This window comes from Convolutriloba macropyga, chromosome 11, assembly GCF_964194025.1.
Source record: "Convolutriloba macropyga chromosome 11, txConMacr16.3, whole genome shotgun sequence".
Taxonomy (NCBI): domain Eukaryota; kingdom Metazoa; phylum Xenacoelomorpha; order Acoela; family Convolutidae; genus Convolutriloba; species Convolutriloba macropyga.
The window spans coordinates 56,381,591-56,409,219 of record NC_134478.1 but is presented as its reverse complement, the minus strand read 5'-3'; the positions used below and the strand labels follow the sequence as shown (position 1 = coordinate 56,409,219).

Sequence of the window (27,629 nt, the reverse complement as noted above, 5' to 3'; positions counted from 1 at the left end):
TTAGTGCAAGCAGCACTAGCAACTTTGGTGCCCACTTTAAAACGTTATGCAGTTTAAATAAAAACATTGAATTTTATTGACACATGTTTTCTTGATTAAAAGCTCAGAAAAAAGATAACAAATCACTGTAGGCGGTTGAGAGATGCGGACGATTACAGACTGTTCAATCGGGGGCTGCAATTATTTAACAGCGAGGCTCTAAATAATGCTCTTCATAGAACCCTAAAATGATTTTTTAAAAACTGTAGAAAAAACACAATTTTGACACATTTGCATCATTTTTAACAGTTAACTGCTGCCATTTGCATTCGGATGCTAAAAATTGTTAATAAGTTAACAATAACAAAAAAAATTAACACTCGATAACAAAAAAAAACATTCAAACAGCAAAATTACAACGTTAACTGCCTGTTTTTGAAGCGTATTTTCTGAAACGATTTCCGTCTTCCTTGAGTTTATATGATCGAACGCAAACTAGACGTTTGATTACCCTCCCTATATTCCGGAAAAATGACAAAAGTATTAACAGATAATATTCAGATAGAAGTTTCTGTAAAAAGCAAAAAGTTGAGTGGCAAGTGAAATCTGTTCCACTTGATCATGTGTTCATAATTTGAAGCATGTTTCTGCGTTGTGAATTTTTTATGACTACGTTGAACAGATTTCAGGTCGCACTCAGCTTATTCCTTTTACCAAAAATTCCCAAACTTCTATCCAGATTTTATCCGAAGGTATAATTTAGAGCAGTTAAAATTCCATCAACTCGCAAGGATCCCACCCCCCCCCCTCCCCCCGCCCACCCACAGTCATATACAACCAGTCTGTTTGCACTCCCAAATATGTACTTCTTCCTCCTTAGAGATCCTTCAGTTTAGTAACAATAAATTGCCGGTATCGGTGGACGATTGTATGATTTTTTTCCGTTTGTCAAAAAATTGGTGCCATAAAGCCAATCCTACGACAGATAATCCCAAAAATAGTTTAAAAAATACGCATTAATATCTGTCTGCCTATATTATAAGCAAAATTGAAGTACTTTAAAAGTGTTAATTTCAAAACTTCGCTGTATCATATTAAACTGTACGTGCCGTTTATGCATAATTGTATATGTAAGTGTATGTAATACAAACAATATGCTATGTATAAGTGGGGGTGCAAATGACGTGGGGGGGGGGGGGGGGGCAAAACAGAAATCGACTTGCAGTTGATTAATACAAAAAACTTAAGAAATTCGCTTCAAAAATATGCTGTTTAATAATTAAGTTTGCGAATTGAATGTTTACTTGGTTAATGAGTGTAGCAATTAAGCCAAGGACGAAAAAGTCAATGGAAAAGGCAAAAGTGCGCATTAATAAAGATACACAACTCTAATAATTGCTGCAAACTTCCTTCAAGAGCAACTAAAATGTCGAGCAATCATTCAATTAAACTTGAACTACTTTATATAAAGTCTTGATTAAAAAAACCTATCAATTGCGTAATACAACTAACCTAACCATAACCCTAAGTATAGCTATTGTAATTTTAAAAATAATCTAATTTGAATTCATTCCATTAACTTACAATAGATATTCATTCAGAATTTACAGTATATGGTCATCATCATCATCACTATACAACTATTAGGTGTTGCAGGTTTCTACTTCTGCAATACATCGACAATGAATCACTAATAAGCACAACAAAGGGCGACAAATTTGTGGATAAACAAAATATTTATCTATCGTCTGTTCCGTCATAAATTTACAACGCAAGCAATCACTCCGGTGATTGCCAAATTAACAAACAGCTGGTTTAGCCGACAATCGAAAATGAGACTTTATCTGGGCCGCACACCAATTGTAATGGTTGGACGAACTAGTAAAAATTTAACTGATTTAAGTCGGCTAAATTATTTGTCGGCCAATATTCCTAGTACCAATAATTCCACATCTTTTCTGTGAATCTCACAAAATGCGATACGACCTCACTTGCAAATTATGTGTTTGTATATTTTGGTTGCTAATGATACTTATCGCGGGTGTAATGTATCTTTTAATAAGAACCAACGTTTCAAAGTTTACAGAGTTCAAAGATCAACAATCAAAATGAAAACTATGAAAAATAGAAAAGAATAAATTGGTTGGCAAATCGAAAAAGAATTGACGTGCATACTCGCTATGGAGGCTCATTTGCATGTTTGACGCTTTCCAGAACTTTGCCGACGTTGTAAATTTGTGGGACATAGCAGAAACTATTATAGAAGAAAACAACACTGATGATTTTTGCTGTATGGGGGGTACTGCGGTACACAAAGGGTTTTTTAGCGTGTTTCAAATCCCAGATGTTGAAAATAGATTACAGTATATAGCAGTTGAATGTCCTTTTATGGTCATTAATTATTTCCCAAAATTGACTAAGACTTCGAAAAAATGTTCCATTTTTATGGGAAAAAGAAACGTGCCACATTTCTGAGCAGAAAAAAAAATACTGGTAGAACAGATACAATTCAACTGATTGATAAAATGTACATAGTAATAATCGAAATTGAAAGCATTCAACAAATTCAAGAGCTGAAAGCACAAATTAATCGAATTGCTTCCTTTCGTCCATTGAATTAACATTTGAGCCCCCCTTTTTGAGCGTCATCAATAAATTGAGCGTCAAGAAATTGCCAAAAAAATTTTTACCGCATTGCCGGCCAAATTTTGTTTCACAGGCTCTGATGAACAACTATACTAGCAACCTGGTCAGAAAATAATTAACAAACAGGTATTTCGACCCAGTCGATACATTACATATAGCAACTTCGCAAAAACCAAATTAATTTGTGACTCAATTCCATAAAATGCTCATATTGTTCGATGGCACAACAACTTATCAACCTCAAGATTCCAATATTACAAAAAACGAAAAACGTGGAAACCATTGCATAGTTATTGCAAGCCGCGGTTTGGCTGGGCAAGGAAACAAATCGCAACACGTATATGGGACTAGCTCTTGTATACAAAACAAATCCCAGCTTAGAACATCAACATCTAAATCCCATCTAGCTACAATTAGAAGAATAATTGGCTCTCAACACAAAACAAAACTCGAGAAGGACGGTAACACTTGTGTACAGTCAAGGGAAGGATGTCGACGGGGGTGGGGGGAGGGGGGTGGGTAGGGAGGGCAATTCAAAATATTTCAATAACATACAATAAGTGAGTTCAACAACCTTGAATAATTCACCGTGTAAAATTCAGAACAAAGCTGTCATGATTGCAACGTTTGAAAAAAAATCAACAAAGGTAATGAATGATGGCTCAATTCATCTCTAAAACTTATCATATTAAATCGTTACTTAATGAAACAAAAAATCACTTGGATCTTGATTTGTAATTTGGGCAATATGACGTAATACATCCTTTTTCGTAATAATCCCGAGCAGCCTTCCGTTATTTGTCACCAAAAGCGTTCTCAAACCCAATTTGACAAACACATCCAAAATTGTATCCATTGGCGTTTGCACTGTTATCTGGAAAGGACTCAGTTCCACAATTCTTCGGAGTTTCAGGGGTGCAGGTCCTACGTTTTGTGACTCGTCGTAAGGTATCTCAGAAGTAAAGAAAACCTTTGATTGGCTCACCACGTTTGGATTGATAGCTTGGGCATTTTTGAGAGCCAGTTTGAGGTCGCGTCTTAGTACGTAGCCACAGAGACGATAGGTTTCTCTGTCCAGGACAAGCGGGAATCCATTGAATTTCGTATTTTCAGCTACCGCGTTAACTTGCTCGAAGGTCATGTCATCGAGAGTCAACACCTGAAAACATGTCAATTGGAACATAAACTGCTTCAAATTTTTACGTATTCTACTAACGTTACAGCCGATATACTGAATATAATAACATGACCTATAATTTACAATGAACAATTATGGACAGGAAATTTTGGCTTCAAAAAGTCTACCGATGTTACTCAAAAATGTACATCGAGACATTAAATTCCAACCCATTCCATACTCAATTTTCTTGAGACATTATGGCTGACGTCAAACAATCAATACGCTGATGGTGCAAAGAATACGCCAATCAAAAATATAAAACATAAGCAACTAACGTCAAACGAAATGCTTTCGGATGACTGGCGAGTAGCTGGCTTCAATAGTGGCTAGCTTTGGCTTAGCTAGACAGACGTAAGCTTAAGAGAAGGCAAAGACAACGAGTAGAAAAACGGGGAACATTAGGTTTTTTGGGCCGGGGGGGAGGGAGGGGCGAGAGGCTGGATATAAGTTAAATTTGTAACACAAGTTTGTTCAAGTCATGCTAAAACGTTATTAGGTAGCTGAACTTGACCATGTTAGTAACCGGATGTAATCTAAAAATTTGAATTTACTGCGACGGGTGCTGAAGCATCTATACCAAAAGTATACCTGAGAGTAAACATGTGACGGTAAACATAGAAGAGCTGCATTATAGCGTACGTTCAACTTACAACATCTGAGTAAAAATGAAACACTTGATTGTGATGACAAATTTAGCGAGTGAATTGTGAAAAATAGTCCCGATATAATAGCCGGCTGAGAAGATGAGGGCCGGCTATTAAACATAACCGACTAACGTCAGGCGAAATGCTCACAAACGAACGGGGATCGGTTGGCTTCGGTAGCAGCCAGCTAGGTCTTAGGGATAATAGTATTAGGGAGGGGGTGAGCGCAGTGGGGAAAGGGATTAAGCGAGTGGTACGGTTGGGGATGCTGGACGAGAGGGTGATCCAAATCGCAAGGTGGAGTATGGTGGACGGCGGGAGTATTGTGGGCCCTTCACACCATAAAATAGTCTCCTCAACTGTTATAAAAAATAGCCGGCAAATTGTCTGAAATTAGCCGCCGTTGACGCACTTGATGCACACCGGGGGGATTGAAACAAAAGATAAAAAAATTGACCAATTTTTTTCTGTTTTTTTTCAGTTCAAGTGTTCTAATTTGGAGTGCAGTTTCAGTTAGATCCTAAAACTATTCTTAATTCAGCTTCTGAACCGCAGGCTATAAAGTTTAACACTAATGTCAGCTAGCAATCACTATAATAAAATTTGATAACCTAATGCTCTATGACTTAAAGACCGGGCATAATCGGTTTATACCGTTTCTTTTGATTTTGCAATTCGACTGCATCCAGTACATTGCGTAAACCAATGCGTGAAAAAATTTAAAATCCATTCAGTTGAAACCGTGAGTGAAGTAAGTCAGAAGTGAAGCGTGAAAATCTTGACTTATGTAAAACGAAAAACGTGATCAAAAGGTACAGCGAATTAAAAAAAAACATGGCAGGACAAGTCCTGACAAACAAATCAAAAAATTTACATTGACTAAACAAAAACTAGATCTAGAATAGAACATAGCCGGCAGATTGCCGGAAAATAGCCGCGATAGACGCTTGTGGCGTTACATGAATTGAAACAACTATAGAAATAAAATAGACAGATCGACCACCAGTCCTTTAATAGACCACTAGACTTTTTGGGTTAGCTTCGGACTGTCATTTTTATGAGACACATAAGCTCTATAAGGAAAAAGCCCTAATAGCGCTTTTCAAAATTAGGATCTTTTCCATTTGTGTCCCCTCAGCTTAGTGCGCGCATATTATTTGCACCTCCCAGAGATGCACGTGCAACATTTGGGGGGGGGGCACAAACGGAAAAGATCCCAAAATTAATATTCGAAATCAAAAACTCAAGACTCTAATATTCAAGAATTAGGGCATATGTTTGGCACTACTTAGATGCACACTATTGACCTTTAATAAGTAAACGTTCATAAAATTTAAAGTTTCATGAGTGAGCTCAGAAGTCGTTTTTTTAGTGAGGTAAGTCATTGAAAAAGTCAATTCCAAGAAGTCACGGTAAGACGAAACAAAAATCTGTTAGACGAAGTAAAAAAACATAACAGGACAAGTCCTGACGTACAATTCAAAGAATTTTCATTGACTAAACAGAATAACTAGACCTAGAATGGACTATGATTGAATTGAGAAAACCATTAAAAAAATCAGATAAAAAAAATAAGAAAAAAAAACAGAAAATCAATGTCTAAATGCCGCATGTGAACAAAAAACCACTAGCGCGAAATGTAAAAATAATTTAAACAAAAAAACTAGGCCTAGAATGAGCTGTGAATGGATTGGGAAAACCATTTAAAAAAATTCGAAACAAAAAATCGAAAAAACAGTAAAAATCAGAGTGAAATTGCCGCATGTGAACAAAAACCACTACCGAGAAACCGAATTTTTGTTCAAACACCGATTTCTCACTCTACTTTAAAATTAGAGCGAAAAAATTAACGCCGCAAAACCACTCGCTTTTTCGCTCCATTTCCTGTTTCGGCGTGACCAATATCACTACTCCAATTTGACTTCAAAAATCGTGAAAATGTGTGAACAGATCTTAAAAAAAGACAGCGCCCCGATACAATTCAAATTCTTTGAATTGTAAAAAAATAGGAGCGCTATAATAGCCGCCTAGAATTGAGGACGTGGCTATTAACAATGAATTGATTTGGAAAACCTGTTAGAAAAAAAAGAATGAACAAAATAGAAAAAACAGTAAAAATCAGAGTCAAATTGCCGCATGTGAACAAAAAATCACAATCGAGAAAGCCAATGTCTTCAAACACCGTTTTCTCACTCTAAATTTAAATTCGAGTAAAAAAATCCCGCCACAAAACCACTCGCTTTTTTGCTCCACTTCCTGTTTCGCCGTGACCAAAATCACAACTCCAATTTGACGTCAAAAATCAAGTGTGAACAGATCTTAAAAAAAGACAGCGCCCCATACGATTCAAACTCTTTGAACTGTAATAAAGGAGAGTGCGTAAAAAAATTTGCGCCCTGAATTTTGGACGAATCGCTTTGGCAAGTGGGAGAGTTGGTGATAGTGGAGATCAAGTTAAACTAGAAGACAACTGCACAGGCGCTTCTCTGTCTATAAAATAGACAGATCGACCACCAGTCCTTTAATAGACCACTAGACTTTTTGGGTTAGCTTCGGACTGTCATTTTTATGAGACACATAAGCTCTATAAGGAAAAAGCCCTAATAGCGCTTTTCAAAATTAGGATCTTTTCCGTTTGTGTCCCCTCAGCTTAGTGGGCGCATATTATTTGCACCTCCCAGAGATGCACGTGCAACATTTGGGGGGGGGGGGCACAAACGGAAAAGATCCCAAAATTAATATTCGAAATCAAAAACTCAAGACTCTAATATTCAAGAATTAGGGCATATGTTTGGCACTACTTAGATGCACACTATTGACCTTTAATAAGTAAACGTTCATAAAATTTAAAGTTTCATGAGTGAGCTCAGAAGTCGTTTTTTTTAGAATTGTAAAAAAAATAGAATTGTAAAAAAAATAGGAGCGCTATAATAGCCGCCTAGAATTGAGGACGTGGCTATTAACAATGAATTGATTTGGAAAACCTGTTAGAAAAAAAAGAATGAACAAAATAGAAAAAACAGTAAAAATCAGAGTCAAATTGCCGCATGTGAACAAAAAATCACAATCGAGAAAGCCAATGTCTTCAAACACCGTTTTCTCACTCTAAATTTAAATTCGAGTAAAAAAATCCCGCCACAAAACCACTCGCTTTTTTGCTCCACTTCCTGTTTCGCCGTGACCAAAATCACAACTCCAATTTGACGTCAAAAATCAAGTGTGAACAGATCTTAAAAAAAGACAGCGCCCCATACGATTCAAACTCTTTGAACTGTAATAAAGGAGAGTGCGTAAAAAAATTTGCGCCCTGAATATTGGACGAATCGCTTTGGCAAGTGGGAGAGTTGGTGATAGTGGAGATCAAGTTAAACTAGAAGACAACTGCACAGGCGCTTCTCTGTAGGAAAAGTCTAATATTTCAGACGAAAAACTTAGTGCCATTTCTGGTCAATTCAAGATGTGAGAATTTAGTTTTGTGAGACTTTCGACAAAGTTACAAATTGCAAAACTCAAAATTCCTGTCTTTTTATTACTATTTTTTCAATCCGAAGCAAATTCTTTTTCTTCATTCTCGTATATGTTCATTTGCTCAAGAACCTTTAGATTATTTTTGTTACTTAAACGTGAGAAATGGGCGAATTGCTCTCAAACCACTGCCAAGCGGCTGGTTTTGTCAATATCTAGCTACCATTTAGGGAGGCTAGCTTTAGCTTCATTGGTGGGTCATGGGGTGAGCATGGGGGTAGTGAGCACGTCGTCGGGTCGAGCGTGCAGGGTTGCAGGTGGAATGATGTGCAGGGTGTGCAGACTCTTTTTTTGGGAGGGGGGTTGCGACTTGAAGTGCGGGGGTGACACTTTAAAAACCACTCTTCAAAATCAATTTTTTTCTCCAAAACAATTTCCATGATTCCCTCTGCATCAAGCGTAGGTGGTTGACGGGGGGGGGGGGCGTGTTAGGGGTTAGGGGGAGCGTAGTGTTGACTAAGGAGAGGGAGAAGTGGATAAACTTTTACGATAAAGAACCACCCTTCACACCATGAAGTTGTTTCCTCAAAACAGATTTGGCGAATGGCACACTTAGAGACTAGTAAGGCCTAAGGCTCTAAGAGAGCCCACTTAATGGACAAAAAAGTTAAAAGGGTCAGACAAAAAAATCGCATTAAGCAAGACCGCAGGACTAATATAATTGTCACGAACTTCGTTTGAGAGCAATTAAACTGTTGTCTACTCCAGATCTCTTTGTACGCAACAAACTCAAGAGAAGTCTACGAAGAACCAAATTCAATCTAAGAACATACTCTTATCCCCTCCCCCACTAGATCGACCATCAATGTTCCCTCTGCTACATAGGCGAGCTACAAAAATACAATACAACAAAAAAACATGACCTTGATCATTCTGCGGGTCTTTTCTACTCCAGCTGGAATAACCACCTGTAACCCATATTTTTTAAATTTAAAAATCACCCTAATGTGCTTCGCCTCTTTTTGGAGACGGAAATTTTAAGGATGGAAACAGCAGCAATTCAAGTTGCTTACATTACAAAGTTACGCGTGGGGAAATTGGAAATAATTCCTTTTCAAATACTTAATTTATCTCGAAGCATAACAACCTTTTAGAACTGGCAATTATCATAAGTTGCAGGACGTTTTAAAACGCCGAAACCTAAAGTGCTAGAAGAGCCTATATACATAGCTAAAGATTACTTCCATGAACTTCTGACGCTTTTCAAACTTCAAGTTGTGTGTTTTAAGAAACGATTACGTGACTCTGTTTGAAGTCACTAAAAACTTCTGCCGTTTATCGAGAACCTCGTACCCGTTTGAGACATTAAATCAGAATATCGAACCTTGCTTAAGACACTCACGTGCACATTTTAAAATGCCGAAAGTCTGCAGTGCCAGAAGTTAAAATACCAGAAGTTGCTACTGAGCCAGAAGTTTACATTCGTTGACTTTCGTCATTTTAAAACGTGCGCGTTTCGTGTTTTAAGCATAGTTAAGTGACTCTGCAGAAATCACTTCGAAATTCTGACTTAATATCTCGAATGGCTTCGCGGTTCTCGATAAACGCCAGAAATTCTCAGTGACTTCAATAAGAGTCACGTAACCATTACTTAAAAAAAACGGAATTTACACGTTTTAAGATGTCAAAAATTGGAAGTCATACTTCCTGCTAATTATATAGGAACTTCTGACATTTCAACTTCTGCCTCTGCATACTTTCGGCATTTCAAAATGTACACGTGAGTGTTTTAAGTATTATTTACGTGACACTTCAGTAGTTACTTCGAAATTCTATCTCCAAAGGGTCCCGATAAACGCCAGAACTTCTGTGACTCCAAGTAGAGTCACGTAACATAACCGATAAAAAACACGCTTTGTTTGATTAGCATCAACTCATAAAAAAGTGTCCACAGTTTTGAAGGCAACAGATTTTTACCTGCAGAGGTGGATCACTGGGTCTGGGTTTCATGATGTCACCGGCAGCCAGAGATTGTTGGGAGTGGGTCTCCTGTTTGTTGTCCAGGAAGGGGTATCCATTCAGGCGGATGTGTTCGTCATATATGCCGTGTTTACATATACTGTCCCCAACCCATTTGGCTGTCATTGTGGCCACCATCAGAGGCACAATGTACAACAGACCACCTGTAGTACAACATTTGGAACATTAAACGGCCGTTGCCAAGTAAGAACTGTTGAATTTAAGGGACCGGATTTTACCAAAATAGCCTGGATTTCACTTACATAATATATAAAAGCAATATTCTCAATAACCTTACATGTTAATAATTGCTTAAACCCGGAAAAAAGTAAGAAAAATCTCATTTAAAACAACACCGTCCTATGTATTAAGATTGCAAAACGGATCTCTCTCTTACTAATCCGTGTAAATTTACTCGCACCTTAAATACGCGAATTCATCCAAGGAAGCCTTCGGAAATAGCAAATTTTCTCCACAGTTCAGATCTTAATTCTAGCCAGCCTTTTTCATCTGTGCATTGTAAGGTCACAAACTAACCAGTTAGTTCGAACATGATGACCACCAAGCTCACAGTCATTCTAGTCACCCCAGCCAAGACAGCAGCCGCACCCACCATAGCATAGAAGCCAGGTGTGATACAATCAAAGGTGGAAGTGCAGTCCTCGTTGAATGGATAGACATCAGGGTTGTGGTAAGCTATCTGCTGGAGTGCGATGCCCACTATCCGTCCAAAAATAGCACCCACTGCCATGCTTGGAATGAAGAGTCCTGCCGGGATTTTCATACCAAACGTGAACACTGTCAAACATCCTAAACAAAACTTTGAACTTAGAAATAATGGATTAATACAAATCTTTGTTATCAAACTTTGATTCGGAATCCAAAGTTTTTGCTCATTAAAAGTTCAAATAAGGAAGTGTTTGTTTTGTTGAAGAATTCTTCATTCTTCTCAATCGCTCTCTATATCATCAGTCTTGTTCTACATAAAATTCAGAATTCTTCTCTTTTCAATCTTCATTGAACACTTGAAAATTATTTACGTTCTCTCCGCTCGTTGGGTGAGACAATACTTACAAAAACAAAACAAACTAACTAACGTCGGATGAATTGCTTTCGGACGACTGGCGAGGCAAACAATTTAAAAGGGGTCCGAGTCTAGAGAAACTTGCCTAAAACTTCTACAAAAAGGTAGGGAGGGGTTCGAACCCGTAAACATCAAAAAAATCAAGCGTGAAAAAGTCACTCGAAAAGTGAAACCAAAAGAATGTTCTTGAAAACAGGAAAAGCAAAAATTTTGCATAAAAAAGACACATACTTCTTCAATAAACGTTTCAAACTTTGTTCGAGAGCAATTAAACATATTTGAATAGGGCTGCAAATTAGGAAGGATCGAGATTTTATTCCTGTAAGAATAAATAGCTGCAAGCATTTGAATAAGCCACCATTAAGGCATTTGAATAACGACCGCAGTCGCTTAAAATCCAACCAACCAACGTTTCAGGTGATCACATTTGTTTTATATTCGTTTTTCGTGGGGATTGAAGGATTTCGTTCGGAGCGATAGCAATTTAAATCAAGAAAAAGATGCATATGATGAAGTAATGGTTAAGTGACTCTGGCGTTTATTAAGTCAGAATTTCGAAGTGACTTCTGCAGAGTCACTTAACCATGCTTAAAACACGAATCGCGCACGTTTAAAAATGACAAAATTGAGCAAAGTCAACTTCTGGCTACGTAGCAACTTCTGGCATTTTGACTTCTGGCACTGCAGACTTTCCGCATTTTAAAATGTGCACGTGAGTGTTTTAAGATGTTTGCACAAGTGCTCTTCAGTTTTTTTTAGGCTAACAATATTGTCTTAGAAAAATAGTTGTTGCAATATTGTTAAAAACCAAATTCAAGGCCAAGAATGGACACAAGCCTCAGAATCACTTTAGTTCAATATCCGAGGTAAAATTCAATTAAATTATTTTGACGAAAAGCTATCGCGACATATCGAACCACTGGAGACTATATAATAGCAATAGAAAAAACATAACCAACTAACGTTGTGCAAATGGCTGTCCAACGATCAGCGAGGTGTTGGCTTCGATAGAACCCAATTGGGGCTTAGATGATATCATTGTGAGGGGGTGAGAAGAGTGGGGGGGGGGGGGGGGGTCAAGAAGAGCGATAGGAATGGGAGGGATGGACGAGAGGGGGGTACAAAGCGCCAGGTGGAGGAGGGTGGTCTAAAGGTGGGACTTGATGTGAGTGGGGCCGGTTGAACGGGAGAGGGGGGGGAGGAGGCTGGTGTGATTGAGAGGGGTTCCAACTTTTAAGATAAGTAACCGCCCTTCATACAATAAAACTGTCTCCTCAAAAACATTTTTGGTGAATCGCAATCTTAGAGACTGGTAGGGCGTAAGGATCTACAGGACATTAATGCCCTCTGAGCGCTACCTGTTTATCCCGTTATTGGGAACGAAAAATCAAATGTATTAGACAAAAATTGCTCAAGCGAAGAAACTCATAAAAAAGACCACTCATAATAATCCGGATTAAAGAAGAAAATAATCGACTTTTTTATGTTAATAACAGAACAGTACAAATCATATCAAGGCTCACTACTGACAGGTCCAATTGGTTTCCTGAACGACTGCCAGATAATGTGTTAAATCATTTTAGTCGAAAGCTTCTAGTCGTTTTGACTTTTAAACTCATTTGTTTTCAAAATAAACAAGGGATTATAGAGCATTGCCTATATTTTTCACTTCTTTTTGTTTAACTTCCAACTTAATTTCAGCAAAGAATGCATCTTAAGGTTAATTCAATTCTAATCTCTATTGCGGCTTTACGGTTTAAGTAAATGTTTTCTGGCTTCAAAACTACTAGTTTCAGAATAAATTGATTTTTGGTCATTTTCCAATTTCCACCGGTTTTGTCACAATATTAAATTATCCATAGGACACTTATCGATCTGTTGGTGTTTAGAAAATAGGCACAATTTAATTTATAATTTTTTAAGGAATAGATTATGGTTCTAACGGCTTCGACGCCGTTTTCTAGAAGAATTTAACAATTTATTTCAATTTTGTCTTTAAATGCCTTTCTTCTTGCAGTCCCAAGAGAAGTTCTGAAAAATGAAAGGTCTCAAGGGTATGGACTCTTGTGATGGAGGAACATATGAGCCTATTTACTGATTTAAGTTGATAAATCTTTCAACAAATGTATAAGATTTTTTAAATTCTTTTTAATCTTCTGTTCTTTTTGCCTACTTGCTACCTACCCTCATTAATCAGACGTCACATATCACGTTTTCGCGTCAAAAGGAGCCGCAATTGGAGATATCCATTTTTTAAGTGAAATAATTCTGGTTTTAATAGCTTCGACAACGGTTTTTCAAAAATTAAATTGTTTTTTGCTTCTAGTCCGTATTTGAAGTTCTTCTTTAAACGTTGGACAAATTCTGCTATTTGACAAGTCTCAGTGGCTTCTGTACGGAATAACATGTTAAATATTTCATATTACAGCTGATAGATTTTCATGAATTTGAAAATAAATGTTTTCAAAAAAAATTGTTTAGCTTTGAATCATTTTTTGTCTTTTTCTTACCCAGTCTTAAAAAAACAAGTCAGATATCATTTTTTTGGCATTGAGGAAAACTTATTTGAATAGAGCTAGTGCTTAACTAAATTTATGGATTTAACGGCTTCTACGCCGGCTTTTTGCCAAAATTTTTAACTTTTGTGTTTGAGTTTCTTCTTGTGAAGGCATAACATCTTTTGATTAATGACAGGTCTCAATGGCTTCCGTATGAGGAAGAAAGGAAACAGTTTAATGACTTGAACTGATAGCTGACTGTTTTGATGACTTGAAATATGGTTTTCAGAAAATTTTAAATATTTCTTAACTTTGCGTTTTCTGTTCTTTTTTGTCTATTTTGGTTAATTAAATATTTTAGTTAATTACACGTCATATATCACAATATTGGTGTAGAAAAAAAGCGCAGTTGAACATATCTGCACTTTTCAGCGAAATGGTTTGGTTACAACGGGTTTGACACCAGTTTTTCGGATTTTCTCTTTTTTATATTCGTCTGTGTTTGACAACATTTTTGTTACCCTATAACATTTTCTGATAAAGACAGACCTCAATAGCTTCATTTGGAGGATTAAAAGTACCTGTTTAACAATTCTAATTTATTTATTGCTGATTGTTTTGATGACTTTAAAAAATTATTGTTTTTTTATTTAAAAAAAAACATTTTTTAACTCTGCGTCTTCTGTTCATTTTTGTCCATTTGCTACCTAGTCTTATTAAATACAGGTCACACATCACGTTGCTGAATAAGACGATAGGCGATGTTTAACATATCTAATGTTTTAAGCGATTCCAACACGTCTAATTCAATATGTTTTTAACGGCTTCGATACAGGTTATTCCAAAAAAAAATTGATTTTTTGTTTGTATTTGACGTTCTTTTTGTAAACTTAGGACATATTCTGATCAAAAAAGTCTGAATGTTCTTGTTTAGGGGAATAAATAAAACTAATTTTTTTAGTTCAATGTATAGCTAATCCTCTTGACCTTCTAATTGTTTTCGAAAAATTCAAAACATTTTTAAGATGGATCTTTTCCCGTCGATTTGTTATCTAGTCTCATTAATGCAGTCACATATCACTTTAATGGCATTGAAAAACCGCACAAGACAAATTTCTTCTTTTTAGGGAACAGATTATGGTTTTAGCAGCTTCGTCACCGTTTTCTCGCAAAAATTTTTGTGTTTCTATACTTGTGTTGTTTTTTCTAGTCGTATGAAATCTTATTAATGAGAGGTCCCAATGTGTTATCTTACGGCGTTATAATTGATCGTATTAAAAACGTATTTCATGATTTCAGTTCATATCTAAGTGTTTTAATTACTTGAGAACCAATTGCCTTCAAAAAATATGAGCGTACTTTTTATGTTAGCGGTTTTTGTTGTTTTTTGTCTACTTCTACCGAGTCTCATTAAGGACTGCTTCCAATTCTTTTCCATTGAAGAAAAATGAACTAAGTATTTTGTTTAGTTTAGGTTTTATCTGCCGCTATTTAGTTTTTGTTTTTCTATACGTTAAGTTTTTCTACGTTAAGTTTCTCTACAGATAGGCGTCGAATTTTAGATGTTATTAATAATTGTTGTTGTTATTTGATTTCGTTGTGTGTCTTGGCTCGTAATCTTAATAAAGGCAACTCTCCTCGGCCTTCTAAAGCGGCATTTTGTAGTCCACAGTTATTTGAGTTGGACCCATATTTTTATTGATACACTAGTTATTTTTGAAAAATACTTAATTTTTTAAAAGTTTTCTATCCCATCCTCATTTGGTAGACAATTAAGCCGAATGGGGATGAGCGGGTTCGGAATATTACGTGCGAACGCACATTAACGAGCCTCCTTGTTGTTACAAACTTCGTTTGAGAGACACTGTATCAGTAGTACTTTTTCAAAGTTAATAGAAAAACCTGCGAACTGTTTGAAATGTTAGTCGAGGAGTTAAACGAACACAATACTGCACCCACTTAATCAAACCTGTCTAGCCCAATTTTGCATCTCCCATCTGTAGTTAATTGTCACAGGTACAAATACGAATGCATTTATATCAGCGTAGCATAACTGCAAACTGAAACTAAAAAATCTCTATATTTGGCTCGTCATAACAGCCGGGTGATCAAAAAGAGCCTTTTTTTAAAGTTCTGAACGATACAAGTTCTGGTCATCTTGCTGAATAATTAAATTCTCATCGTCACTCTTTATCGCTAAGTTCTTTTGTGGATAAAAAACCCCTAACCTTTCACAATAAGCGCCATGATCAGCTTCCAGATGGCAGTTCTGATGCCAGGCCCCGCAAGTGCATTGGGGTATCTGTGTTCGTTCTGGTTGACAGTTGTAGCATTGAGGTCAGTGGCGTTTGTGTTGGTGTGGATGACGTAATCACACAAGTCAGAGGTGTCTGTCTCTGGACAGTCTCTGAACAGTCTGTAAATCAGCTGATTAGTCGGCATCCACGTGTACTCGTTGAAGTAGCTCAGAATTGCCGTCACACCTGCAGTACATTTTGTTGTATTATTAACTTTCTGTCTTTCCTTTTATAGCCCCACACTAGTATAGCCCAGCAAAGATCAGGTTCAAAAAAGAGCATAAATTTCACTTACTGAACTTAAGTTAATCGATAAACAGTTATATCTGAAAACTACTTGAAGCCGCATTGAGTGACGATTTCTTTGAACTTTTTATTGCGATTCGTAAGAGCACTTTGGTTGTTTCTGTGGCCGTGGAACCGACGTAATTATCTACTTTTTCACGACTGCATTTTAATTGGTAAACTTGACTTTGTGCATTACGTTTCTGCAGATGTTTTGATAACGTGAGAAGGTATCTATAGCTACTAATCAATAATTCACATTAGCCTTTTCTGATCCCTTCTCAACAAAAATTATCAATTTGATCATCTTTTTTTAAAAAAACACTTCTTTACAAAGTCTATACATTTGTAGAGTCTTAAAGACTTCTACAACGTCTTAAACACTTCTACATTAAACTTCTTTTTCTACGGGATGATGTTTTCAACTGCCATTATTTCCTCATTTTAGAACGTTTCGATTTTTTCGACCCTGATGGCACGGTTTTTCCGAAAGAATCGTGCGATTACAAGAATCGTACCAGATTAAATGTGTCTCGCAAGATTAACTTTTCTTTTCTACTAAGAGGAACAAATGAATGTACTTACCTGTCACAATTAGGACCTCAGCAATCGGGTACCTTCCCAATGCCGACTTCTTCCTATATCTGCACCACTCGATATTGCATTTGATAAATAGAGCACCCACCACACCCCCGAACACTCCTAAGATCACACAGGGCACCAGTTCGAACATGTACCAGGGTGTCTTGTACTCCACGTAGAACAGAACCGCATGGTCGGTGCCAAGCGGGTTGATAAAACTCAGCACCGATGTTGCAACCAGGGCGCAGAAAAATGATCTGTACAGTGTTTTAAGCGGGAAATAGTAGCTGGCTTCCTCGAGGGAGAAGAGAATTCCGCCCATCGGTGCCCCGAACGCAACTGCAACTCCGGCGGCGCATGATGCGGACATTATTTCACGTTTCTTAGCCTCGTTTCGCCCGTATTTCGGGAAGAACCGGACAAATAAATTGCCACAGCAGGTTGCAATGTGGACTAGTGGGCCCTCTTTGCCCAGACTAAGTCCTGCGGATACTGCTAACATCATCGTGGTGGTTTTGATCAACAGAGTCCAAAATCCAAGGTATCTAAAAAAGTAATGTAGCTCCAGTGCTTTCCAATAGCTAATTTCAAATAAAACAGCTCAAGTAGAAGCACCAAAAAATCCCGCAAAGATCTGGAACCTCGGGTTGAAATTTCGTTCCAACCAACTAAATTATTTGGGGGTTAGGAACAAGCTACCCTGGATTTTTGTCCAAGTTGACCGTTCGATACCTCTTACGGCGAGATATAAAGCGGTTTCGTTGGAAAACCCTTCGAAAAACAACCAAAACTTTTCCTGCCTTTTCAAGCAGTCAGATTGCGAATAATTCACTCTCCCAGTCTTTTTTGTAAGTTCTCCAGAACAGTATAATGCGAAATTTAGCCTCGTCTTTAAGAATGAACAAGAACAAAAAGAGTTGTTATCATATCAAAAGAATTGAAACACTGCTCAAAAATTTTAGTGGAAAGACACTAAGAATTTATGATTAGTTTTATGCTCTGTCATTTTGTGATGTCATTCAAACTTGATTCGGAAAAACACGCTTTCACGGTAGCTTCCCAAAATCCAAAAACCTATCAATTTTAAATCGTCTTGTAGAGAGGTCTGAAACGATTTCAACAAACAAAAATTTCCACTGTTGGTTTTGTTTCCATTAAAAAAGGCAACACTGACGCGGCAATTAATTAATTCTCAACCAGCGGAAAACCAGCATATACTTGAAAACTATGTGATCAATCCACAAGATTGGTGTATAGCAAATTTACCGAAATTCAAGTTCCAAACATATCCGACTAACATCGGGCGAATTGCTCTCAATCGACCGGTTGGCTTCCTCAGTAGCTAGCAACGATTTGGTGAGGCTAGCTTTAGCTTGATTCGACTCTGCAACTTCAAGTTTTCTAGCCTTGTTAGTAAAAAAATCAAATAGAAAACTGATATTTTAAAAATTTGCAAAAAATTGCAAAATTTAAAACAAAAGTTTCCAGAATTCGCAATGAAAAAATGTTCAAAACAATTTTTGTTTCTGGAGTTCCGTCAAGTAACCCATCTGTAAGACTTAAAAAGTGTCGTTGGCCAGTAATGATCGTCAAACTCAGAAAAGGACAATATTCAAAAATTTTGAAAACAACCGCAACTTTTAACAAAATCTTCCTAAAATCTTCAAAACCATTTCATGGTCTCAAGAGACTCTCCAGTATCCCTATTTCAAGCTACAAATAATTTTACTGGCTCAAATATCCATAAACTTGGAACATGATAATGACTTTCCAAAAAATTTGTAGAACTTTATAAAAATAATTGATAAAGCTGGAATCATTAAAAAATTCATTATCATTTCATTAACTCTAGAAACTGAAACTATGCAACAGCATATTATCAAACCTTGGAGGAGGCCGCTAGGACCCGGGTTCCAGAAAAAGATTCAAAAATTGCAAAAAATTTTTAAGAAACTGCTAATATTCGTGATACTAAACTCTTAAAAAAGATTCCATTACAGCAAGAAACTATACAGAAGCCTATTCTCAGACCCTAGAGAACGTTTCTTGAATCGTGAGGCTGAAAACCTAAAAAACGACCTAAAGTTTTTCAAAGATTTATCAAAAAATTGCTAAAATTTGCAGTTTTTTTGGCCCCTGCGTCTGGGAAGACGAGAATAAGGAAAAATGTCAAAAAAAACCACTTTTTGTCAAAAAAAGATAAAATTCGTGATGGTAAAATGATGAAATCATTCCACTACCACTATACACTATGCAGTAACCTACTATCAAACTCCAGAGGAGGTTCCTTGACACCTAGGGCTGACAAAACATAAAAAATGGCGAAAACTTTCAAAAAGAATGAAAAAAAAAGTTATTTTTAGCGTGCTGTTGTTCGTCAGTAGCTAGCCACGAGGGGGGGCAACAGTGGGGTGAGGGGAAACAGCGCGGAGGGGGGCATTGGTGAGGGTGAGGGGATCAACAGTGGGGGTGTCTTCAACCTCTAAGAACGCCCTTCACACCATAAGTATAGGTCTCCAAAACAATTTGAGATGAAACAGAGCTGAAAGGCTCTCAGAGCACTCAAAAGCCCATTGAGCGCTACCGCTTTATCTCGTTTTTGAGCACAAAAATCAAAAGCGTCATTCGAAAAAAATGGTCAAGCCAAAAATCGCATAAAAAAACCAACATGACTAATATAATGGCTACAAACTTCGTTTGGAAGCAATTAAACGTAACCGACTAACGTCGCGCGAATGGCTCTCCAACGACCGGCGAGCGGTTGGCTTCGTCAGTAGCTAGCCACAGTTTATTGAGGCGAAGTAAGGCTTGATTCCACTCTGCAACTTTTAGTTTTCTAGCCTTGTTAGTAAATAAATAAAAAACATATTTTAAAAATTTGCCAAATACTGCAAAAGTTAAAAAAAAAGCTTCAAGATTTCGAAGGCAAAATGTTCAAAACCATTTTTTTCTCGGAAGTTATGTCAGGTAAACCATCTGCAAAAATTGAAAGGCTTCGTTGGCCAGTAATGATCGTTAAACTCAGAAAAGATCAAAAATATTCAAAAATATTGAAAACAATCGCAAATTTTAACAAAATCTTGCTAAAATTCAAGATATGCACATCTTCAAAACAATTTTATTGTCCCAAGAGACTATTCAGTATCCCTATTTCAAGCTTTAAATAGTTTCACTGGCTCATTAAGCTCCATAAACTTGGAACACGATAATAACTTTCCGAAAATTTAAAAATAAAACTTTATCAAAAAATTGCTAAAGCTGGAGTCATTAAAATATTGATAACCATTCTATTAACCATAGAAACTATGCGACAGCTTATCATCAAACCCTGGAGGAGGTCTCTAGGACCCTGTTGCCGGCCAAAAGTTGAAAAATTCAAAAATAATCAAAACTTGAAAAAATTGCAAATATTTTTTAAAAATTGCTGACGTTTAAATCTTCAAAAACATTCCATTTCATCTAGAAGTTATGCAGTTACCTATTATTAAGCCCAGAAGAGGTTATGTGGCTCTTGAGGCTGGAGAAACTAAAAAATGACAAATTTCAAAAAAAAACTTGAAAAAATTGCATAAAAAACTGCTAAAACTTGTGATAAAAAAAAATTGAAAACTAATCCATGGCCAAAAACATTTTCCAGTAACTTATTATCAAACCGTAACAGAAATTTTCTCTTAGGTTGAAATACGTGAATAATGACAATGTTAAAAAATTGAAAAAAAAATGGCAAGTTTTTTTTTAAAAAAAATGCTGAAATTCGTGGTGAAATTCGTGTTGTTGAAATTCGTGGTGAAATTCGTGGTGTTTCTCGGCTCTTGAGGGTGGCTAAACTTAAAAATCGACAAAAAATTTCACCGGGGGGCTGATGGGGAGGGAGGGGGATGGGCAAAAGTGGGCTGGAGGGGCAACAGCGCAGTGGGGGTGTCTTCAACCTCTAAGAACCGCCTTCCACACCATAAGTATAAGTCTCCAAAACAGTTTGAGCTGAGACAGAGCTGAAAGGCTCTAAGAGCACTTAATACCTGCAGGGCGCTACTTGTTTATCCCGTTTTTGAGGACGAAAAGTCAAAAGCATCAGACAAAAAATCGGTCAAGCGAAAAATCGCATAAAAAAGACCGACAGGACTAATATGATTGCTTCAAACTTCGTTTGAGAGCAATTAAACAACATACGTCTGACCACTATGCCAAACCAATCATGAATTAAGAAATTGAATAATTGGGACAAAAGAATGAAACAAAATGCATTATACAGGTCTGATAAATGCTTAAAATAATCATAAATTTTCCTAAGCGTACAATTATTAATCGAAAAAAGTACACAGAGCCACTTGGGCTAGAATACTTAGTGTCAGAACAGAGTCAGAAAATGCCGCACGTGAACAATTCATTCTCCTCACCTTGAAAAAATTTTACCAAAAAAAATTCTCGATCAACATTAAGTAATGCACAGACCAAAAAACAGTCCATTTCTATTCTTTTAAACTTCTGTTCAGAAGATTGACCTAAAAACTCACTCGAATCGTTGAGTCGACAGCGTCTAAATACTAGGCATCTGAGTCATGGCGACTATTAAAATAAGTTATTTCATAGGATGGAACAGTTCCTGTGCAAAACACAGCCGATGCCAAAACCCATTGCTTTAGTACATGCAAGGGCCACATAAGGTTTAAAACTGCTCATACTGTATTTCCTAGTACGATCCTACCATGAAACAAAGAAATTCTACATGATCCTTGCATGAGATCCAAGTTTGCATTTATGAGCCCTATATGAAAACAAAGAATTCATAAATGAAGCATTTACAAAACGCAAGAATTCACGCTCAGAAAGGTCTATCTGGAAATTTTGTACTGCTACAGTCGTCAGAAAAAAAACCTGAACAAGATTGCCGTTTAGAAGTGCAGCTTCAAATTTTATCTTCAATTCAGAATAGCATAATAGATTGCAGCATATGTTGCCCAATATGTACCTTAGCTTCTGTAGCGGGCATAAACTGCCTGCCGCCATAATCTCCAATCTTCAGTCTGTACACATCAAAGGTTGTTTTTCAAAGTGATCGGCTTTTTCTTTCATCAAATGCATGTAACACATTATTATCAGTTGCAATATTAGAATTAGATAAAGCAAATTATGGATTACACATCCATTTTATTCTGTGCAAATAGAAAAATTAAATTTGCTCTAAAACTCAGATAAAAAGCCAACTCGCCAAAAAAAATTGATATAATACGCCCAAATTAATACAACTATGTTAACCGACTTGCTATTACTGTAGTCCCTATTTTCCTATTTCAAAAACTATTCGACTTCAGAAAAGAACAGGTAAAGCTAGTCAGACAGAAAAGACTTCATTCATTCATGCAGCTAATGGCAAATACAAATCGAACGTTGGCACCAAAACTTTTTATACATTTCAGACACTTATTTGTTGTTTAAGTTGTTCATCTTACAACCCCACAAGGTTATGAAAACAATTTCTATATATAATGCGAGCAAAAGTTTGAATACAAGGTCTCGTAAGACAACGGTTTTAAAGCTAAAGAAAAACATACAGTGCATTGATTTTGTTTTGCATCCTACACTTTTGTCAAAACATAGCCGGCAGATTGTCGGAAAGTAGCCGCGGTAGACGCATGTGGCCTTCCATGGAGTCGAAACAACTAAAGAAATAAGATAGACAGATTGGTCACCAGTCTTTAAATAGACCACTAAAATTTTTGGGTTAGATTCGGACTGTCATTTTTATGAGACACACACGCTCGATAAGGGAAAGGCCCTATTAGAGCTTTTTCAAAATTAATATTGGAAATCAAAAGACTCTAATGCTCAAGAGTTAGGGCATATACGTTTCTCATTACTTAGATGCACACTACTGACCTTTAACAAGTAAATGTGCATAAAACTTAAAGTTCATTGAGTGAGTTCAGAAGTCATTTTTTTGAGTGAGTGAAGTCACGCAATTGACCTACAAGCAGAACACAAAGTGACGCACACAAATTTTAACTGCAAAGCAGTAGAAGGCAATGAAATTGAAAAAATCAATGGTAGCGAGATAATAAAAACAAAGCAGGACAAGTCCTGAAATACAATCCAAAGAATTGAATAAAATGAACTACTGTACCTGACCAGAAGATTAGTTGAAGCACGCCAGCCAAAAGAAAAACAGTTCAATTCAAAAGTTGAGAAACTAAAATCGAACAAAGTAAAAAATATAATCATGCTAAAAGTCTTGAAGCTTTTACACTGAAGGCCAAGTTTGATACAATTAAACATACCCATTTACACAAGCACAAGCCTTGAAAGATGTTTATCGGCCAAAAAAGCAAAAATCGAAACATGCCAAATACTGAAAGATTTCAAGATTGTTTCTAAATTCCGCAATACAAAAAAATTTAAATCTTTTTTTCTCTCTGAAATCTGTCCAGTAACCTGTCTGCAAGACCTAAATAAGTTTCATTAGCACTGGCCGATAACGATTGATAAACTACGAAAATGACAAAATATCAAGAAATTTGAAAATTGCAAATTTTAATGAAATGGTTCTAAATTTTAGATATCAGTTTCTTGAGAACCATTTCATTCTCTCCAGATGCTATTCAGTAACCCAATTTCAAGCTTCAAAAAGCTGCAATGGCTCAAAAAGATCAATAAACTAGAAACTTGGCAAAAATTTTTTGAAATTTTTTCAAAAAAAAACTTTCAAAATTTGCAGAAATTTGTAAAATTAAAAGTTGACGACAGTTCCCTTCTCCCAGCAATTATGCAAAAACAAACTACCAAACCCTGGAGGAGGTTACCTGACCCCTGAGACAAGAAAAAGTGAAAGCCAAATATTTTCAAAAAATGAAAAACGCTGCTAAAATTTGTAATATTAAAATAATGGTGAATTTCATTGCAATTGAAAACTAAGCAGAAAATTATTATCAGACCGTATTGGAGGTTTTCTCGCCCCTGAGGTTAAAACCAGTAAAAAAAATGACACCAACCTCAGAAAAACTTGAAATTTCAATCTTTTTCAAAAAGTTGCTAAAGTTTGACATTAAAAGGTTGAAAACCGCTCCATTGCCATTAACAACAATGCAGTAAATTAACATAAAAACCATTGACGAGGTTCTTTGGCACCTGAACACAAAAAAGTAAAAAAAAGTCAAATTTTCAAAAATCAAAAATATTGCAACTTTTGTCGTAAAATTGTAAAAAATGGTTATACAAAAAGGTTGAAAACCACTCCAATGCCACAAGAAACCAAGCAGTAACATATTATCAAACCCTAGAGGAGGTTCCCATTCGCGTAGGTTGAAAAAAGGAAAAAAAATCTGAAAAACTCCTTAAAATGACCTTCTGACCGTGACTTACGACTTTCCCAGTAGCTTCACCATTCCAAGCAATTAAATTCTGCTTATCGCGGCTAAGGACCTCAAAAGAAACATGATGCCAGCTGAGATTTTCCTGTTTATCCCGCTCAAAGTCATGAAAAAATGTGAAAACATATTAAAAACATAGCCGGCAGATTGTCGGAAAATAGCCGCGATAGACATCTGTGGCCTTCATTGAATTGAAACAAAAAAATAAGATAGACAAATTGACCGCCAATCTTTTAATAGACCACTAAACTTTCTGGGTTAGATTCGGACTGTCAATTTAATGAGACACCTAACTCCATAAGGAAAAAGCCCTAATAGAGCCTTTCAAAATTAAGATTCGAAACCAAAAACTCAAGACTCCAATACTGAAGAATTGGGGCATAAACGTTTTGGCACTACTTAGATGCACACAATTCATCTTTAACTAGTAAATGTTCAAAAAACTCAAAATTCATTAAGTCAGCTAAGAATTCATTTTTTGAGTGAGTAAGTCACGCAATTTACCTAAAAGCAGAAAAAATAACGTCACGCACCCAAACTTTAACTGCAAAGCACTAGAAGTCCCAGATAAGGAAAAAGTCAATGGTCGCAAGAATCATCGATGGAGACGACGAATTAAAAAAAATTGCGTCACTAAGCCCAGCAAATTAAACGCTCTTGAACTTAAAATCAAACCAAGATAGTTTGTACCTAATGAACAATATTCTGGATTTGAATTAAACTTTTTCAATTGAAAATTGACTAGGTGAGATTTTTTCTTATTGGCGTTACGTTTTATGGAATGCGGGAGGTCATTCCGACTTTTTATTGCAGAATGAACAAATCCATACCGCAACATATTGCTTTTGAAGCTATCTTTGCAGAAAAGTTTCTATGTTCTATTTGCTTCTGCGATTGTCCACGTCGGGAGTGGTTGGCCAAGTGTAATATCAAAGGACGGTAGAAGCCCTTGTTTAAATTTCCAGAAATAAAGAATCTAATTTGTTTTCTAATGGCCCATGAAGTAATTGATGCCGTTCCCAGTGGCTTGTTTCTACCAAACAATGTAATTGCACCTTTGCATTCTTTAAGACTAATGAACCGAAATTTTTATGGGTAATTATTGAACTTTGAGGGATTTGTCTTTTTGGACCAGTCTATTTGCCAAGATTGGAAAATCTGTAATTAAGCGATTTGCAATTTTCCTGGGTTCGGAAACAAAATCATTGAAAACATCTTTAATGCATTGTATATTTGGCTTTAATTTGTCGGAATTACGTATTTCATTAATCAGCAACCATTTCTCTCTGTCTTTTTAGCAGCGTGAATTAAGTTTTTATGAGATCTATTGAAATCGTCATTGTACAACTGATTTGTCAAACTCTTGAGTTTTAAATTGTGAAACTCTTCCCATTTCTTTTAATTGTCAAACTCTTCCCACTTCTCAAAGCCTTCCCACTTCTTGCAGCACCAATACAATCCAGTTCTTGGATTAAAATAAAAAACCACGATGACCCCAATAGGAGCCATTACCGCTTCGCGGCTATTAATCATACAAACGAATCTTCTCATTTTTATGAGAACGCGAATACAATTGCTCCGTTCTACTCACCCCTTGATAATAAACCCGCCCAGAATAGTCTTGATTTCGGGTATACCACTTCCACAGGCGTAGGGTGCGAACACGCGCACCAAAGTGGCTGCCAGTCCGGAGAATACGAGGGCTATCCAGATAAAGACTATCAACAGTATCAGAGAAGCACCAAAACCAGATCTTGTGTCAGCTGAAACGGAACAACAGTAATTTTTTTATTCTACAATTTTTTTTATCTGTAAATTTATCTAAAAGAAATACCCTCTCTAATCGAAGAACACTAGGACCACATTTAGTCGTCAATCGCAGCAACTTAAGCAAAACCTGGCCATCATGATGGAGCTATTCTGTCCCTACTCAGTCAGCATTATCCCTTTGTCAATTAAAAGTTTTCGGAGAGTTCCTAAAATGCTATTGACCCGGGGTTCCAAATTATGCGGTGTTGTATATTATGCGTTATTATGCTTCAATATATTGTTTTAATGTAAAAATAGCGTGTATATATTGGGTTTTAAAAACATAGCCGGCAGATTGCCGGAATAGCTGCGAAAGAATAGACTTGCGTGCAATCTAATAGAGTTAGAAACAGATACAGATATAAGTTGAAGAATCAACGCCGCTCAAAAAGCTAGGTCAAAAACATTCAGCTATCAATTAATAAAACTTGTTGAAATTCATTCCACAGAAGCCTTTTATTACGGACTTTTGACCTTAAACTAATTCAAAATAAACTTATGTTTTAAAGTGCAAAAGTCATTTTATTGAGTGAGGCAAGTCACTTATGAAAAAATCCTAATCACGCAAATGAGCTGAAAACCTTTGCTAGAGAGAGAATGAGAAATGACGTCACGACCACAAAAGCTGTTAGTGAGAGGAAGAAGTCATTAAGAAAATTTGACTTTCAGCTTTGCTGCGTGAACAAAGGTAAAACAAAAAAGAGCGTAAGACGACGAAACAAAAAAAACATAGCAGGACAAGTCCTGACGTAAAATTCAAAGAGTTTTCATTGACTAAGCAAAAAACTAGACCTAGAAGGGACTATGAGTGAATTGGGAAAAACATTTCTAAAAAACCAGATCAAAAAAACCAAAAGAAACAGATAATCGATGTCAAAATGCCACTAGGGAGAACAAAAAACCACTAGCGAGAAATGTAAATTTGATTCTTACAAAAAAATAGGCCTGGAATGAACTAAGAATGGATTGGGAAAACTGTTTAGATAAAAAAATCCGATCCAAAAAATTGGAAAAAGAGTAAAAACCAAAGTGAAATTGCCGCATTTGAACAAAAAAAAACGCTAGCGAAAAGGCAAACTTTTGTTCAAACAGCGACTTCTTACTCTAATTTCAAATTAGAGCGAAAAATTTCACGCCACAAAACCACTCGCTTTTTCGCTCCATTTCCTGTTTCGGCGTGACCAAAAGTACTATTCCAATTTGACTTCAAAAATCATAAAAGTGTGTGAACAAATCTTAAAAAAAAAGAAAGCGCCCCAATACAATTCAAATTCTTTGAATTGTAAAAACATAGCCGGGAGAATTCCGGAAGCGACTCGAAGCGTAAAAACTTTACAAAAAACCGAAACTGCAGCTGAAGTCATTACCTTATGTATCAAACCATAAACTCATCCCCCCGGTCTGATCCAAAAATTGGAGAAATTCAAACCACTGTCACCAAAAGAAACAAAATGCAGCAAAAATACATATCATTGAAAACGTTTGGTAACGTTAGAAAAAGTGCAACATAATTAGGACGGTCAAAACACTGATACGCTGAAAAAGCTGACAGGGCTATTAATTGCCCTCAAATAATTCATCATTCGAATCTCAAAAAGATCGCGAAAGCAAACGGCAGATAATAATAACTTAAGAACCTAAGTTAAATTTTTCAAAATAATACTCAAAATTAAGAATCAGAAAACTACTACAGTAAGAAATCTAATCCTCGCAATTAACACAAAAACTACACAAAAACTTTTTCCTTATCGTATAAATGCTAGACAACATGATTTCA

At 36.4% G+C, this 27,629-nt stretch overlaps 2 protein-coding genes across 2 annotated transcripts in view; both read right to left on the bottom strand.

The window, feature by feature from the left end:
- Positions 1–27,629, bottom strand: part of LOC142349475 (uncharacterized) — a 477,119-nt gene that overhangs the window by 430,550 nt on the left and 18,940 nt on the right. The window lies entirely within an intron of this gene.
- LOC142349474 (H(+)/Cl(-) exchange transporter 5-like) overlaps positions 1,523–27,629 on the bottom strand; it is a 47,922-nt gene continuing 21,815 nt past the window's right edge. Inside the window, exons 4-9 of the mRNA XM_075401060.1 lie at positions 25,635–25,806; positions 16,683–17,224; positions 15,744–15,998; positions 10,471–10,743; positions 9,892–10,097; positions 1,523–3,784 (exon numbers count right to left, since the gene is read on the bottom strand). Of these exons, the coding sequence (XP_075257175.1) occupies positions 3,326–3,784; positions 9,892–10,097; positions 10,471–10,743; positions 15,744–15,998; positions 16,683–17,224; positions 25,635–25,806 (1,907 nt within the window). The 3' untranslated portion in view covers positions 1,523–3,325. The remainder of the gene's footprint in view (positions 3,785–9,891; positions 10,098–10,470; positions 10,744–15,743; positions 15,999–16,682; positions 17,225–25,634; positions 25,807–27,629) is intronic.